General features: G+C 28.5%; 2 protein-coding genes across 2 annotated transcripts; one reads left to right on the forward strand and one right to left on the reverse strand.

Annotated features, from left to right (window-relative positions):
- Positions 1-9,534: 9,534 nt before the first annotated feature.
- LOC123294561 (E3 ubiquitin-protein ligase CHIP) lies at positions 9,535-12,045 on the reverse strand. The gene is made up of 6 exons (XM_044875632.1): positions 11,732-12,045; positions 11,438-11,636; positions 11,141-11,376; positions 11,021-11,077; positions 10,225-10,341; positions 9,535-9,698 (listed from the first exon to the last, which is right to left on the reverse strand). The coding sequence occupies exons 1-6, from the start codon at positions 11,849-11,851 to the stop codon at positions 9,573-9,575; spliced, it is 855 nt and encodes a 284-aa protein (XP_044731567.1). The 5' UTR covers positions 11,852-12,045; the 3' UTR covers positions 9,535-9,572.
- A 246-nt stretch (positions 12,046-12,291) lies between these two features.
- LOC123294563 lies at positions 12,292-15,130 on the forward strand. Its single transcript, XM_044875635.1, has 4 exons — positions 12,292-12,356; positions 12,661-12,871; positions 13,628-13,770; positions 14,966-15,130. Exons 1-4 carry the CDS (start codon positions 12,323-12,325, stop codon positions 15,019-15,021), a joined length of 444 nt encoding a protein of 147 aa, XP_044731570.1. The 5' UTR covers positions 12,292-12,322; the 3' UTR covers positions 15,022-15,130.
- Positions 15,131-17,037: the final 1,907 nt, after the last annotated feature.

Raw genomic sequence — 17,037 nt, forward strand, 5'->3', positions numbered from 1 at the left:
ATAACACTAAAAATAGCGTATGAAAAATGTTTTCAAAACTTAACAAAAATTTTTATAACAACATTTTACCTACCGAATCAGTTGTAGGTATACATGCTAATGACACCTGTCTGTCAACATGATTGCTAATTACTTAACCAAATATTACGTTCGTAAATGTAACGAAAACCTTATTTTTATTTTGTAGATGGTATAAACACGTTCGCACACATCGACTCGTATACAAGCCATATAAATCTTACCAGGCACAATGACTCATCTAAAAATTTATTCAATTCATTATTTCTCAATGATTTATACTGCTCCTGGATTCATATTAAGTGCTTGTATACCATGCGTTTAATTTACATCTTGGTATAGGCATCTTCGACGAGTACTCCAGAGTACATGTGTTAATTAATACGTGTAAGAAAGAAGTGTTATTGTCTAGATATTGTTTCTTGCAAGTGTTCGGTTCCCTTTACGGTATACGATGGATCGATCTACTGCTGCTACATTCAACTCATATCAAGAAAACATGCCTATAACACCTCTTTCTTGTACGCATTGTTTAATGTATATACCTACTCCCTCATATTCGTGGGAGAGATACTATACCATGATGTAAATTAAACAAACAGTATAAAAAGTTTAAGACCAAAAAAGCATTTTAAAACACCTGAAACTGTTAAAATGCTGCAAACATGACTTTATATACAATGTTTTGCCTAAAGACTTTAGCTGTTTTGCCTACAGCTGTTGGTTGGTTGCACATATTGATAAAACATACTTCTGATGCAAAGATATCTGGAAACGTAGATTTCATTGTAATATTCGTTAAATATGACAAATTTGTCTAAAAGCCATATTTTTGCCCGCGACCGACACTTTTTTATAGTTTCTTATTTTGAAATATTAATAGTCCTTTGCTTGTGCTTATGGTGCTCGCTCCTTAAACACGGAAGGTCACCAGCTAAAAACCCATCCATGTCAATGAATTTTTTCAAATTTTTAATTAAAACTACATAAATTATTGAGAGAAGGTGCAAATGGGCTCTATATCGTAAGTGTGTCCTTCGTAACCGGCAAAATAACCTAATCTAAGGGAAGGCGCAAACTAAATACTTGCCACAAGCGTTGTGTACCCTCATTACGGCCCAGAAAAGCTGCGCACCGGTTTCTTAAAAAATATAATAGGCGTTTAAACCCTTAGCAAAAAATTTATTTAAAAAAAACACTTTACGTCATGTGTATCACGTCATAATCATAATTTTAGCTATAACAAAATATAATTTAGCATATAAAAATACATGCTTTTGATCTTTGACTTGTTTGTTATTTGTAGCGAACGTGTTAAATAACAATTATTTCTCAAATTTGGTTTTTGGTTAATTAATTTCAATTTTTTACTGTAGTTGAACTTAATTTTGTGAACTTACTAAGCAAGCAGGTGTCAAAAAAGCTGATACAAATGAAGAATAGGTAAAAACAAAAATAATAACTTCAGAATGGAAACCTGTGATTGTTGTATATAAAATTTCTTATAAATAAATCGGAAAAAATGATGTATAATTGCAAAAATTTATATCGAAATAAAACTCGCAAATCAAAACCCTTTTTGTAAAGGGAATGAATATAAAATGTATTTTAACAATTTTTTGTTAGTTATAAAGCGCTGCCCTAATAGTTAAAAAAAATATTTTAGAAAACATAAAAATAAACAATAAATATTTAATCAAGGTATAAAATATTAATTAAATTATGTTTATTATACGAAATATGCAATTACTCTTTGGCAAAAATAAATTAATCAACCCATATACATTTTATTTCACAAAAACAAAATTACAGCTCATTTTATACTAATTTGAGAGAAATTGCATATTTTACGAACTATTAATTAAATAATATATAGGATATCAAAGAATATATTTGAAAGAAACTTATGTATCTAGTGTGCCTCAGCTTAATTTCACAGACAATTTGTTGCAAGTAAATTTTTTACTTGTGTGCGATTAACACAGATTTCTATAAATAGGATGACTTGTTCAAATCTTTAATGAGGAATATCTGGTAGAACTAATAAGATACAGCAAAGGATTTTAAATAAAAATTGACATACATGTCAAACGAGGACATCTTATAATGGTCTTGAATTTGGACTTGACCTTCAGCGGTTTTTAAAAGTCGACTAAGATTCGTAACTGAGGAGAGATAGCATAAATATTGAAAAATTTAGTGGTAATTTGGAGGTGCTGGGCCCTTTGGGTCCTCTGGCCTAGGTGTTTCATAAAAAATTAATAGATATTAATAGTTACAGGAGGGAAAATATACAAATAGGATATTCAATTTATTCCAAATGTACAAAAAAGAATTCGATTTATTTAAAAAAAATCGTTTTTTTAACTTTAAATTTCTATTAATTTTCAGTTTCGAGCCCGAGTTGAGTTTTAAGCTGCCAGAAAAATTAAGGTCAAACCCAAAAACAATATGTTCGAAACCAAGAACTTTTATTTAAAACATTTTACTCGCTTACACTCGAAATATTTCTCATTTTAGGTTAAAATGATCCACGTTGTGTATACCGCTAGGTAACATGTACCTATAGGGTGTAGGAAAAATTTCTTACCAAAAATGTTATTAGAAGTTTTTTGATCAAATATACCATTTAGTGATGAAAATTGAATCCATTTTTCTATCTTCTACGGAAATAGAATGGCCACATAAGAAGCCACACCGACTAATTACATCATTCTTGACATCAAAAAACTTCTAACTTTTAGAAATATCCAAGAGATACCCTATAGGTACACTCTATGTCACAAAAAATGCACATTTTAGTATATGTACTCTATATAAAACCGTGCGTTTTTTGTGACACAACAAAAATTTAGACAAAAATATTTTTCATTGTCAAATAAGAAGAATTTAAATCGTTTTATTTTCTTTATTTCTAGCATAATATAATGTTGGCCAATAATGGTGGGCTAACATTTGTAGGATCGAACCTCTCCCCATTAAAAAAAACTCTGGACTCGTCACTGATAATAATAATAATAATATAAAAACATCCTAACAAGTGAAAATTAATATCACTTTTGATAATAATCAATGAAATAAACATGAAAAACTCTCAAGCCATTTATAAACGAACTAAGCCGAGCTTAACAAAAAACAGCTAAGGATAAAATCGAATCCAAACAAATTAATAAAAATGATAACAGATTGAATTCGAACGAATTAAATCGAATATATAGAACCGAATAAAATACCTTTCGAAATAATTATTTTAAATATTTTTGTTTACCTAAATTGTCATCGTTAAAATCAATAGGATCAGAAATGGTGAGCGAAACTTTTCAAATGCATTATTCAATATAATATCATGTAATATAGAAATCTGTGACGATTTTAATACAAAAAAAGTTTATTGAAATAAGTAAAAAAAAACGTACAAGCATTCGATTTTATGAATAAATAACTTTCATTACGCTTTTCGATAAAATAAATTACATATTTTATACATTATTTTTATTTTTAATCAATGAAAAACATTGTTTATAAAAATTAAAAAAAAAAAAAAGCAATCAAAAAATTATTTTTTGTTACCAAACACAAAATGCCAATATTATGTGATAAATATATATAATTTATTTTCGTAATTTTAGTGGTGCTTCCTTTTATTTCTGTTGTAAATGGCTTCTTGAATATACCTAATAAAAAATAAATCAGAATCAAATATGAAATTTATTCACTTATTTATTTGCTAATCATATTCAACACTTCGTGATCATCTTGGAAAATTGTTTTACAAGATGAAAGCCTCAATTATTATGTTCGATATTGGATAGGTACATAACATTAAGGATATCAACATTATTGAGCAGTTGCTACAGTTTATAATCTCGTTTTAAGAAGCAACGTACATTTTAACAAACATTTTTATCATAAATTTCACGAAATTTATAATTCAGCGAACGCCTTCAATGAATAATTCACAAATCAACGAAAAAGACGGAAAGTATTTACTAACAATTTATGTGAAGCAACCGTGACTTAAGAAAATTTAACGTAAAACATAAAACTGCCGTCATAACATATTATTAAACACATATTATTATTTTCATTAACTGAAAAAGGTGTATTAAGTCCCTCAAGGGAATACTAAAATGATCCACGGGAAGCTGATTTGAAATTAGTCCTCTGGTCTAGGTGTGTTCCTCGTGGACAGTCAATTAGTTCTTCTGTTTATTTTTAAATAAAGTAAAATTGATCACGGATAAGCGAAAATTTTTATCAAATACGTAAGTTTTATATCTTAAATAAAAAACCTTACATTTGTTTGGCATCGAAAATTCTTTTAACCACTTTTATGGATGCTTAAAAAAGGCTGAATACGAAATCGAAACGTTCGTTGGCAAATAAATAAATACTGGTATTAATTTCAAATTTGGTCCTATTTATTATAAGAATTTTGTTGTTAAAATATTTGTACAAAAAATACAAACTTTATTAAGGTCATACCTGATCCGCAATATTTGTTAATTATGTACATAGTAGATAATATCTATTAATTTTGACAAAAAAGTTTTCTTTTTTCATATACACCAAAAAAAGAAACACCACTTTAAAATTTAATCTGGATCTAATACATAATATTTGACCAACACTAGAAAATGATTAGTTCTTGCCTTGGGATAAGACATACATACATTCCCTCTCTAAAAAATTCTGATCACTCTGGAATTTAATCGAAAATATTCTCATTCTCATTTATTTCGATTCTGGTCTTTATAAATGAGTTTGAATGAAAAATTTAAATTCCGATTAATTCTTAATCTTAACGACTTTATAATTGGATTTATGGTTTTAATTGGAATATATCGAATTTTTTTATCCGGATTCTTTTCAGTATGTTCATAATTAGAAGAGTCTAAGTCCGCCCTAAGGGAATAAAATCAAAGACAAAAAATATTAATTTTATAAGTTAACAGAATTCTTAGTTATTGTCAATCAAAATGCACGAATTCTAAAAATATTGTATTATGTTTGTTAAAGAATTATTATCCTCCAAATCAAGATTTATAGTCAAACATAAAGCATACAACACCATATTTTGGAAATCTATAAGAAAGAGAGGTTTACAAAAATACCTAGCAATTAATGATTATTTTGATTTGATTTATTTAATAAGTTGTCATATTACTTAATTGATATAAAATATCAAATAATTTTAATTTCAAATTGATTTTATTCAACCTATCAAATCTTGATATCATCCCAATTATGCTCTTGACATGAAGACAAAGGTTCCTTACGTAGAACAAAGCAATTTGGCACAACTACAGTAAAACACAGCTATTAAAATTGTTTGTGATTGTTATATTATACATTCCGAAAACCTCCTCCCAGAGGATTACGGCCTCCCATTACTGTAAATCATCTCAAGTAATTTTTTTGGATTAATCAAAACGTATTACCGTTAGAATTAATCGCCAGTCATCCTTCATAAAAAAGTGAAGTTGAAGGACTCCGACTATCAGAAGTCCAACAAAATTTTTTTTAATCACTTAAATAAGCAAGCCGTATCGACTATGGATAAAATTATAAATAATTAAAATTACGAACTGTTTAGGGGAAAGTTAATCGTACCGCCATTTAACTGAATTTTTCTACATTAATAACACTAAACAATCCTCCAGTGGCACTTTAAAATCTTCACAATTTTAAAATGGCATCTGTTAAAAAAATACATTATTTCGTGGAAAGTGTAATAGTCGTACCATTTAAATGGCGGTACGATTTTGCAAATTTTTCTTGCTAAATCAGTCAAATAAAATTTCTTGCTTAGTGCGATGCCGAATAGACTACAAGATGGTGGCTTTAGTATTTTAAATGATCCCAGCATGTTGAGATCATTGTTGCAAAAAATTACTTACATGAAACTTTCAATATACTTTTAAGAGAAGAATAATACTCAAATATATTTGACGAATTAAATTTATAAAACCATCCAGAGCCATAAATCTCAAACATATTTGACGAAATAAATTCATAAAACCAATACTATCCGATCGAAGGTCCATTTCTGACCGAAGCCGATTAATCGGCCATCGCCGCACCCTTTGGCCGAAATCGAAGCTTAAAAGTTCTAAAAAATTTGACTCAAGATTGGCTACAAGCTGCAATTAATAATATAAATGATTTTAAAATTTAGACTGGTAATTTAAATCATCTCTAGAAGTTGATCTAGAGATGATTTAAAAAAATTACCTTGCAATTTATCGAAAAAAACACCTTTGATGAAACCTTCGACTTCGATCGGGTTTTGGACCAAAGTCGAAGATTTCGTTGAAGGTGATTTTTAGACCGAAGGTAGCCGAAGCCGAAGTCGAATCATTGATTGGACACTAGAAAATTTACAGTGCTGCGTGTTCTTTCGCCCTTAAAGTGATCTATGCATTGTTGAACTATGCGTCTTCTTCAATAATGAAGATAAAACATGCAGTGTTGTTTCAGAATTTTTGTCAAAAATATATTCATTACGATTAAATATACTATGAGTTTCGCAACAATAAAGAGTAAATTGAAAATGACGTAAAAATTATTATTGGACACTTACACGTTAAACCGGAATTATTAAGTCGGATTAATAATTATTTGTGATAGAATGTCGTGTGTACAGCCTTTGTGACATAGGCAAGGTCTATCATTTTAGGCTGACAGGCAAAAATAACATTTTTTTGAACATTAAAAATAATTAAAAGCTTTAAATTTTTCTTGAGCTTGAACACATTTATCTTTAGGTCTCAACTTTGATATAAAACCATTTAAAGAATCACCCATGTTGCCTATTCTATTTGGATCACTCTAAACGCAAAAGAACAAAGTCCAGAATTAAACACTAGCATACAAACAAATAAACAAAAGAAAGTTCAATCCTGTCTAAATAAACGAGGTGAATTTAGGGTAGGTATCATACATAAGATTAGAATTCGTATTGGAAAAATATGGAGAAACAATGAATAGTAGAAAAATGTGAACAGGCGGGTGATAGATTCAGTTTAAAATTCTTAGTAGATTTATTATATTTTTTATTCACTTTCATTTGAAAGTGTAAAGAATACGAATTACCCCTAAAGGTTTATACAAATTGCAATTTTGCATATTATAATGTTTATAATTGTAAACATTATGATTAACAATAAATATTTATAACGCTATTATGCTATTATGTTTCTGCGCATTAAGCCAAAAATGAATATTTTATAAGCAATTTTAATTGAGGCACATACGAAATTAATTTTAAATGTACTCTGACCTTAATTTATTAATTAGTACCTGCATAATGTTGAAAAATAAAATGAATAAAAAAGAACGGAATTTAAAAAAAATACATAAAATTAATTTAAAAAAATTGTGCGAATAATAATTTTGTATATTATTTATTTGTATTTTATGAATATTATATATTTTATTGTGTAATTTTATTGAAATATTATTAATAATAAACCAGCATACACCTGTGATTTGAAACATTTTTTGATAATTTTACCTGATTCCTTTTATTAGGTTTATTTGATAGATTTTTTCTTTAAAAAAAAAATCGTAGCGCAGGAATCTAAGTGAATTCCCTCAGAGATTGTAAAAATAACACATTTTTCTTATAATCGATTATTGAATTTTTAATTTTTGAAAAATTTTTATTTCGAAAACTAAGCGATATGTATTTATACGTCTATGTGTCTGTAAACTCTCTATACTTGATTATCAGTTATGTATGTGTCACATGTTTGTATGTGTAATGTGATAAAGAAATCAACACTGACTATGCATGGTATTTCAACAATTAACTCAGTCAATTGTTTGTTTTCACTTGTTTTTATTTTTATTTTGTCTCATCATAGGCGTGAATTACATTATATATACAATCAAGTTTTTTTGTAATGTGCGACTGATGTTATTAGTCGAGGGACTGAAAGACACAGAAACAACATGGCGACGCCAATGAAAAATCACATGGGATGCAAGCTGTTAAAACAACACGTAAGAGAGATAAGGACAAAAGTATCTCTATCTTACTTCAAGTGATATATGAGACTTCCCTATTAAATAAAGGGACCAACTAAAAAACACTATCTAACAATTAAATTAAGAACTAATAATTAATATTGTTTGATGTTTACTTGACAGGAAGCACATTATAAAAAATTAAATTAAAATTAACAGACACTACACCCTTTAAAGTTATGTATTGCATGCTCACCATGTTTTTCGTTTCCAATCTTGCAAGTATTTTAATAGCTAACTTTTTAGTCCGTTATAAAAACATGGTACACAAAATTTTTTTTTATTTTTTTTATGGCCATGTGAATGCATTGTCATCTACTTCTGAGATATGGTCCAAATTTCATGTCTCTAGCAAAGAGCATAGGATAGAGGAGAAGCAGCCCATATGAGCTAATGTAAAATCGTAGTATACGAGTTTCAGCGCCTCTACCGAGTCAGGCTTTCAAACTTAATAGTTAATAGTCACCCCCGCAAAGTAGTTAAACTTAATAGCCATACCCGCAAAGGCCGACAAACTTAATAGTTGATCGCCTCAGACTCCAGATGTCACTTATAATTATACTTCTGCTTCTTGTCTATCCTATAGTCTTTGGTCTCTAGCTCACCGACAAGTTTAAAATTAATTAATAAATTCCAACCTGACATACAAAAGCGTGTTAATAAAAACATATTAAAATTAGCCTAATTTGGCAAGTAGTTCTTAAATAACATTTTCTTGACAAAAAGCACATTCAGAGTGATATATGACATTCAAGCTAAAATATGTCTATAAAAACAGCTTTTTGATTATAAATCAATAAATTTGATAAAAATGGCACTTTATTGACAATAAGTGTCTACCAAGAATAATATAATTCAAAATCATCAATAAGTATTCATTTACTACGTTAAATATACCCCCTTCAAGACCCACAATTACAAGGAACTTTAGGGTCCACATTTTATTGCGAGAGAATATATTTTAACAAAATGCATAATACAGCTCTTTAAAACTGCTCACCTTAATTTGAATAATAAGTATTCGATTAAGAATATGAGATTTTTTGCCACCGTAACGTCAAGCTCTCAACTTTAGAGCCGGATAAAAAGTAGATAATAGAAAGAAAAATTTCAATGTATCGTAAATAATTGGTAAGAGGTTTTATAATAAAATTTAATTGTTTTATTGCTTATAACTAGTTTATTCAATATAATATTATTCATGTATTCTTTATCATTTATATGTACATGTACAGTTTCAATAAAACCTGAATGATTTTTTTTTTTTTCAAAAATATATGATCTATTCAAATACCTTTATTAAATCATATTTAAAATCAAGGATATAAATTTTGACTAAAGAACCAGCACTTAAAAGTTAAATAAATAACATTTAACGAATATATAAACTAATTAAAATCGAATGCTAAAGTAATTTTTACATAATAAGTAACAAAAAATTATCCATGTATCCGAAAAATATAATTTTACCAGGTTCTGTTTTTTTTTTTAAAAATTCATAATTATACACCATTAAATAATAATCAATAATCTAACGACCACTCATTTTCTTGAATAAATGCATCCACAACCTCCTTCATGGCAAAATTTGGTATTAATTGATCTTGAGTCAATTTTACTCTGGTAACAGGATCAAAATGACCAACTCTCTAATAAACAAATAAATAATTTAAAGTTTTGAGAAACATAAATATCGTACATTTTTATAGCCAATTTTTAATAATACAAAATTAGGTAGCCCAAAATTTAGGTTTGACTCTGAAAATATTCTGATCCAGCTCCATTTTTTGTGGAAAAATTCATTTTGATATCTCAAATATATTAGTGTCCGCCAGCATATTATGTCATTGATAAACACAAGTCTAGAATTCTTTTGATGGTAAATTATCTATAGCTTAACAACTTTTCTTCTATGAAAATTTTCATAAATGGAGTGTTGAATCAAATGAAGTCCGGAAAATTTTTAATAACGACAAGCTTTGAATTAATGAAATCGTTTTGTTGTTTTTTGTTATTCTAATAAAATCAATGTTTTTTCTAGTAACGAATTTTCTTAAAGGTTTGCCTTTTAATGACTAATTTTACTATAGTGGGGCCAGAATAAAATTTGGTCTAAATATTTATGGGCCATTTAAAATTATTAATTATTATATAAAAACTTATTTTAAAAATTACCTGTAAGTGTTCCTCAATATCTTTTCGTTCATAAGTGATTCCACTTGGTGTTATAACAGGATCTTGCAAAATTTCAAAACTAATTTTTCCACATAAGAAATCTGGAACATCTCTTTTCTAAAAAACAAATAAGTTATCAATTAAGGAGTATCATTCAAAAACACTTACGTTATTTGCAAATAAAATCCAAGTGTAAGACATGTCATGTTCGAAATCAAACTAAACGTATGTGACATACAAATAAAATGTATCGGTTTTATACCATGTATATATGAATATATCAAGGTAAATTAAGTTAGTCCCAAGTTTGTAACGCTTAAAAATATTGATGCAATGAACAAAATTTTGGCATAGGTATTCATAAAATTCATTGTTGTCCATTTGAATGTCAGTCCGTTCGACGACAACACGATAACCCAAAAACGAAGAGATATCAAGCTGAAATTTTTTATAGCGCACTCAGGACGTAAAAGTGAGGTTGAGTTCGTAAATGAGCAACATAGGTCAAGTGGGTCCTGAATACGTAGGATCTATCTTGAAAACCGTTAGAGATAGAACAAAAGTTTAAATGTAAAAAGTTTCTTATAAAAAAAAAAAAACTTTTGTTCTAAAACATTTTTTCCTAAACATCATTGTTGACCCGTGAGGGCATAAATTAAGTTGGAAACATTTTACAGTTGCAACACAATCGTGTAATATATACACGACTGTAGCTTTCTAAAAGTGAGTATTTTTATTTTTATTTTTAATCTAATATACAACGCGTCATATAAAATATAATATAATAAAAACATACCCTTCGCCGTTCATCAACTTTTGAAAAAATGGAATTCAGTTCATTTACATATGTATCCTAAAATTATTTTGAGTATTAGTTAAAAATGCTAAATTTAATACAATCAGCTACACATCTTACACATTGCTCTTCAATCTGTTTTGCCTTCTCTTGATCATTTGGATCATCTGTATTTAAAACACTTAGCTGTCGTTCAGTCTCTTCACGGAGTAATTTATTTAGATATGATTGTAATTCAATTTCTTGAGCAATACGTTTTTCTTCTTGAATTGCAAACCGTTTCTTTCGAGCTGTCCTTAATTGTAAAGCGATATCGTCGCCAAAATTTTTTTTCTGTTCCTTTGCTAAATCCATTGCTAGTATACAAAATATATTTTTTTTAAATGAAACTTGTCAACTTATATTGATTAATTATACCTCGATGTAAATGTTTTATAGCTTCATCGAGACAGTCCTGTTCCAAGAGAGATTGTCCTAGAAAAAAATGAGCCTTTACAAGCGTGCCGTCCATATCGAGTGCACGGCGACAATCTGCACTTGCAGCATCCCACCTTTGCAATTTCAACCAGCATAGTGCTCGATTTGTAAAATACACAGCAACATTTGGATTTTTTATCTGAAATTTAGGACAAAAATGAGGTTATGTTAAAAAAATATTTTTAATTTGTATTAAGATAATTGATTTTTCGTCAGGTTTAAAGGTTTACTTACAATGGCTTTACTGTAACACGAAACTGCATCATCATACTTCCTTAAACTAAACAATCGATTACCTTGTTCTTTTAATTCTTTATCAGTTAAATTTTGTGTGGAATACATATGCTTACTCATTTTAGTACAAAATATATCTGATTAACTTCTTTAAACATTTAAAATACTTATTTATTACAGGACGTAATGCACATCAATAATTAAATAATCAGTAACCTTAAATAATTTCTAGAAATGCTTCTTTTACAAAAGAGTTGACAATTTTATTTTTTCTTGTTGTTTTCTCACAATCATAACTCCAAATAAGTCTACGATGATAATGAATGCTACACATAATATTAAAACAACTTTTTAACATAAATTATCAAACAGATGAACTTAAAAAAGACATTTACCTGTTCTATTTTAAAATTGTTGACAGTTCTATTACTCATGTTATAAAAATATGCTATTGCGCTCCTACAAGTTCCTACGTTTGTAACACTTTTTAAAAATTCTTGAATTCATGTTTTTTTAATAATAAATTTCAATTTTTAATCGAAATGTAAATTTTTGATGTTGCAAATATTTCAATAATTAAAATAAATTAATATGTGGGGTCGTAAAAGCTTTGAAAGCAATAAATGTTAGTAGGTATTTGCTATTCACAAGAATTTATACCATATTTTCAAGTATATGCCATAAAAAAGCCCTTTTCTTTCAAGAAATGGCCAATCAGTTAGCCTGTCAAACCAGATAAAATTATCTAAAATCAATCTTTTGCTAATTTGATAATTCCAATTAACGATTTTCAGGAAAACGCAACAGATAGATACTACTTGGAACGATATTAGGTTCTTTCTTTGTAGGCGGTATCATTTGAAAATTATTGTTAATATTATAAAGATTGAATTATATTGTTTTTAATATCAGATATTTATTTCATATAGCTCAATTACTACGGGTTCACAACGCACAAAATGCAGAATTCGAAGATCATCTATCTCTTTTACTTATGTGGTTCATCAGAACTGCTTGGATGGAACGTGTTAAATTCGTGGAAGATTTACTGAACAAGACCAAAGGTTTAAATGTTATTGGTAACATTATTAATACTACACGTGGAAATGTGTATAAAGAATGTATTTATATTGCAACACAGTTAGTTTTTACAATATATTGATTTTGTTAACCATTTGATACAATAGTGGTAGCTATTCCTATGCCTAGATGTAAACTGAACACTAGGTATACATGAATGAATTTGGGAAACTTGAAAATAATCGAATTTATAGTTCATACGAAGATAACTGACTCCAAATATCTTTCAAACTTTGGGCAAATTGATACTCTTGATCAGCAACTTTAGAACTATTAGACCTTTTTCATGAAAAACAGAAATGGTTTTTGATAATTTTTTATGAAAATATAGGTCGAGTAGAGCCTGTAACTCAAAAATTACGCATTTTTAACAATAAAAACACCATGAAAAAAATTGTTAAAAATCCACAATATTTGAAATATTTTAAAACGATTTTTTTTTTGTTCCATCGCACACGTGATCTGTGATGTCAATCCGACAAGCAATGACAATAAAACAGTGTCAACAGTATTAATATATCACTATTATCAACTTTAAATGACGTCAAACCAACCTTAGTGTAACATCGTGTGTTTCCGGATCGTTTTCGCCAATTTGAATTTTAATGATTTTCATTGTCTGTTTTCTCGGTCATATGGCTTCAAACAAATCGAGGAAAAAATTAGCCCATTTATCAAAACATTTACTTTCATTTAAAAAAAAAAATGTGAAAAAGGTCTTTTGTATCAAATTTTTTAAATTTCGCTGAAAGTAATTCCACATAAGGATTCCGCATAGTTCTTTATACTTTGAAATTTTAACATTTTAATTTTTAGGTGTGAAACTGACAATTTATTTGACAAAATTATATTTGATGATAATAGAACGATATCTAGTGCTACATTTTATGAAATAAGAGAAAAAGACTTGACATGGTTTGGTAATTTATCAGAATCAAGGCAATTCGAAGTTTTAATGGGTACGTATTTCAGTACCTTCTATGCTGTCATATAAATATTTGGATGACATCGGAAACTTCGGGAACAGACGGTCTGATTTTCGATTAAACTTTCACTGGCTCAGAATTTTCCTAGTATTCGATTAGACCACTATTGGTTTTACCTTTTAAATTATACGTAGTACTTATTAATAAAATAACACCGACAACACCGTTATGGCAGCTATAGAAAGATAATGTAAGAATCTTTCAACAACCCTGTACAATCAATTAAGCTGTAGTCAATTTTTAAAGATATAGCTGTCTGAGAAGGGTACTTGTAAGCCTTGGATACCAGCTGAACAACCCGAAATAAGAAATGCGTAATTTCGCCATATAAAAAAAAAAATTGAGCATATTTTTTACTGTCAAGTGGATTTCCTCACTTACGGTAGCATCTTAGTTAAAAGTTAAAACCGATTGTGAGCAGTCAATTTATATGACTTAAATGTACAGGTACTCAAATTTAGACTCTTTAAACACAGCTTGAGTTGATCACCTCTAAATTACGAATACGCTGTTTTTGGGGGGAGATCAGGCAACCAGCTAACCACCGTGCAAATGGGGAACCTGCGTGTCCGTACTTACATCTACGTAGCTATTAATATGCCATTTAACATAAACAATTTTCAATGTAGCTTTATTCAAAGTTGGTGGTGGAGCATTAATGCGGGTTGTTTTTTTCTATGCTGTCACTCTAAGGATCAAACGTCAAAGTAATGAATATCATGGAACATCTTCAGGAAATCTGCTACAATTAGTGAAATATACAAAGGATAGTAATATAATCCCAAAAACATCTCAAAGTAAATTTTATATAGGGCCTGTGACCTCAGTATCAATCAAAACTAATCGTGAAGCATGGGAAAGAGGATTAAAAAATATTAAAAAATCCATGAAAAAGTCTACACCTGTAAGACATCCATATCAAAGTGGTCTTATTCAGTTGATAACTTCTGATAGTCTTGAAACATTACGTGATTTCAACGTTATCGAAAGGAATAGTGTAATTGTAACAAGCAAGAAGTCAAGGTCCCGCCTTTTACATAAGAGGAGTGAATTAGAATTTGTTGCAAAAAATTCATTGGATTATGTAAATTTAAATGATTAATTAATTCAAAATAATATAATGATTAAAATATATGAATTCTAATCATAAGTGTTTAAAATTTTTCAGATTCAGTTACTACCTATTTGGATAAATCGCCGAATCATAAGTTTGTTAGATCCTAAAACCATGAAAATTGCTAAGAAAGTCAATAAATATTGGAACAGGCTTGTGAAGGCCGTAGAAGCAGAAATGCAACTTAATATACAAATAGAAAAAGCATTGATAAAACAAGTAAGTCGTTAATTCCATAATTTAATTTACATAAAGACATTTATGATTTGGTTCCAGAGCTTCCGTATAATTATTTTAGAACATGCTCTAGAAAGTATGAAGCAAGAAAATATTCTAATCTGAAATTGCTTATTATATCAAGGATTTTGTGCATTTACATACCTATATAAAAAAAAATTTCTGTAATTTGATGCAAGAAAAAATTCTCTATTATCTGTTTTTTTTTAGCCCCAAGAGTTTGGGCTGTTCGTTGATTTACCAGTCAGTTATAATTTTATATATACAGATATATACATAGTTAGAATTTCAGCCACAAATTATAGTTTTTAATTTAAAAATGAATTATAATATGCGATTTCAGCTAATTTCCGCTTGGGTCGCATCAAATCGCAGTAAAACTTTAAAAAAAGTATTTAAAATGCAATTGTCTTCATTTTCAGAAAAAAAAATTAGTTAATAAAAGAAATGATAATATTCGATTTTCAAACATTATTTTAGAAAAACCAAAACGTAACATATCATCAGATAAAATTATAAAATGGCAAAAACTTCATGATTTTGAAAATAAAACACTTTCTTTTGGAAAATATATAATCGCCAAGTAAAATAATATTTCTTAAAATATATTTTACAATTTGATAGTGTATTTTTTAAAACATCAAACATACAAAAATTTTATTTTAGAATAAACCAATATCCAGCGAGTTTCAGAATATCTGTTGATAAGAGTTTATTCATTACGAATTCAATGAAATCAACAACAATTAAAATTTATTCATTGTTAACTGGAAAAAAGACGCATAATGCTTTAAGTGTAGTGCTTGTTCAAAAACAAATTACAACAATGCTGTTGCGTGAAAATATAAGCCGAATATTTTTGGGTTTTGAAAATGGTTGGTTGAATGCTTATCACTTATGGGACAAAGAGTCAGATTCTCGATATCCTGGACATCTATCGGCCATTATATGTATATCGGCTATAAGCGAATCTGTGATTTCTTGTAGTAATGAATATGTTTTAATTCATGATATAAAATCAAGTTTTCTATTATCAAAAGTAACTTGTGTAAATGCCACTCCATTAATTGTGAAAAATATCCCTAATTTACAATACTACTATGTTGGATATAGTAATGGACAATTGAGTAAATATTTGTACCACAAAACTGTACCGCTAACAGTAAGTGAAGTTTTAATAACAACTTGTATATTCAAATTAATACAAATGATGCATACATTTAAATAAATGAAAACTTAGAGGTCGTCCGTATGAAAATAGGCACAGGCCAGACGTTAAAATTAGAGTGCAGTGATATACAGTCATGGCCGAACACTGGCGAACCGAATAATCAAATTAGGTAAAATATGCAATCTTTAGGATTCGTATTACCCGCCTTTTATTTCCTCACAATTCAATTATTTTGGCATTTACATTTGAAAATTCTGTTTTGTTTTCAGGGATTCAATACGTTACGAGTTTAACTTAAAATATTCAGCTAGTAATATTTTATCAATCTTTTATTGGGAGGGATATTCTGTGAAACTTTAAAATACTGAAACGTATTTCATACAAAGGCAGGGAAATTTACCCTAAATATCTTAAAAATTATTAATTTAAAAAGAACCCCTTTGAAACTTTTGATCAATATGCTATAGAATTATCTTTTACCCAATTTGACCGAAAATCATTTCCCAAAATAAATTCTACTCGTCTCTTCAATAGTATAAACAGAGTACTTACTAAAACAATTTTTTACAGAAATTAATCGCTCTTGAGAAAGACACCAATTTTCTAATAAAAAATTAAAAAGTATGTGCTGTATTATTAATGTGTGTATTTTTCAGTCGATTGTCGCTCATTCTGGAATTATTACTGGTTTAGAAATTGATGATGTTGCATTAGTAAC

Source organism: Chrysoperla carnea, chromosome 3 (genome assembly GCF_905475395.1).
Source record: "Chrysoperla carnea chromosome 3, inChrCarn1.1, whole genome shotgun sequence".
In the NCBI taxonomy this organism is placed as follows: Eukaryota; Metazoa; Arthropoda; class Insecta; order Neuroptera; family Chrysopidae; genus Chrysoperla; species Chrysoperla carnea.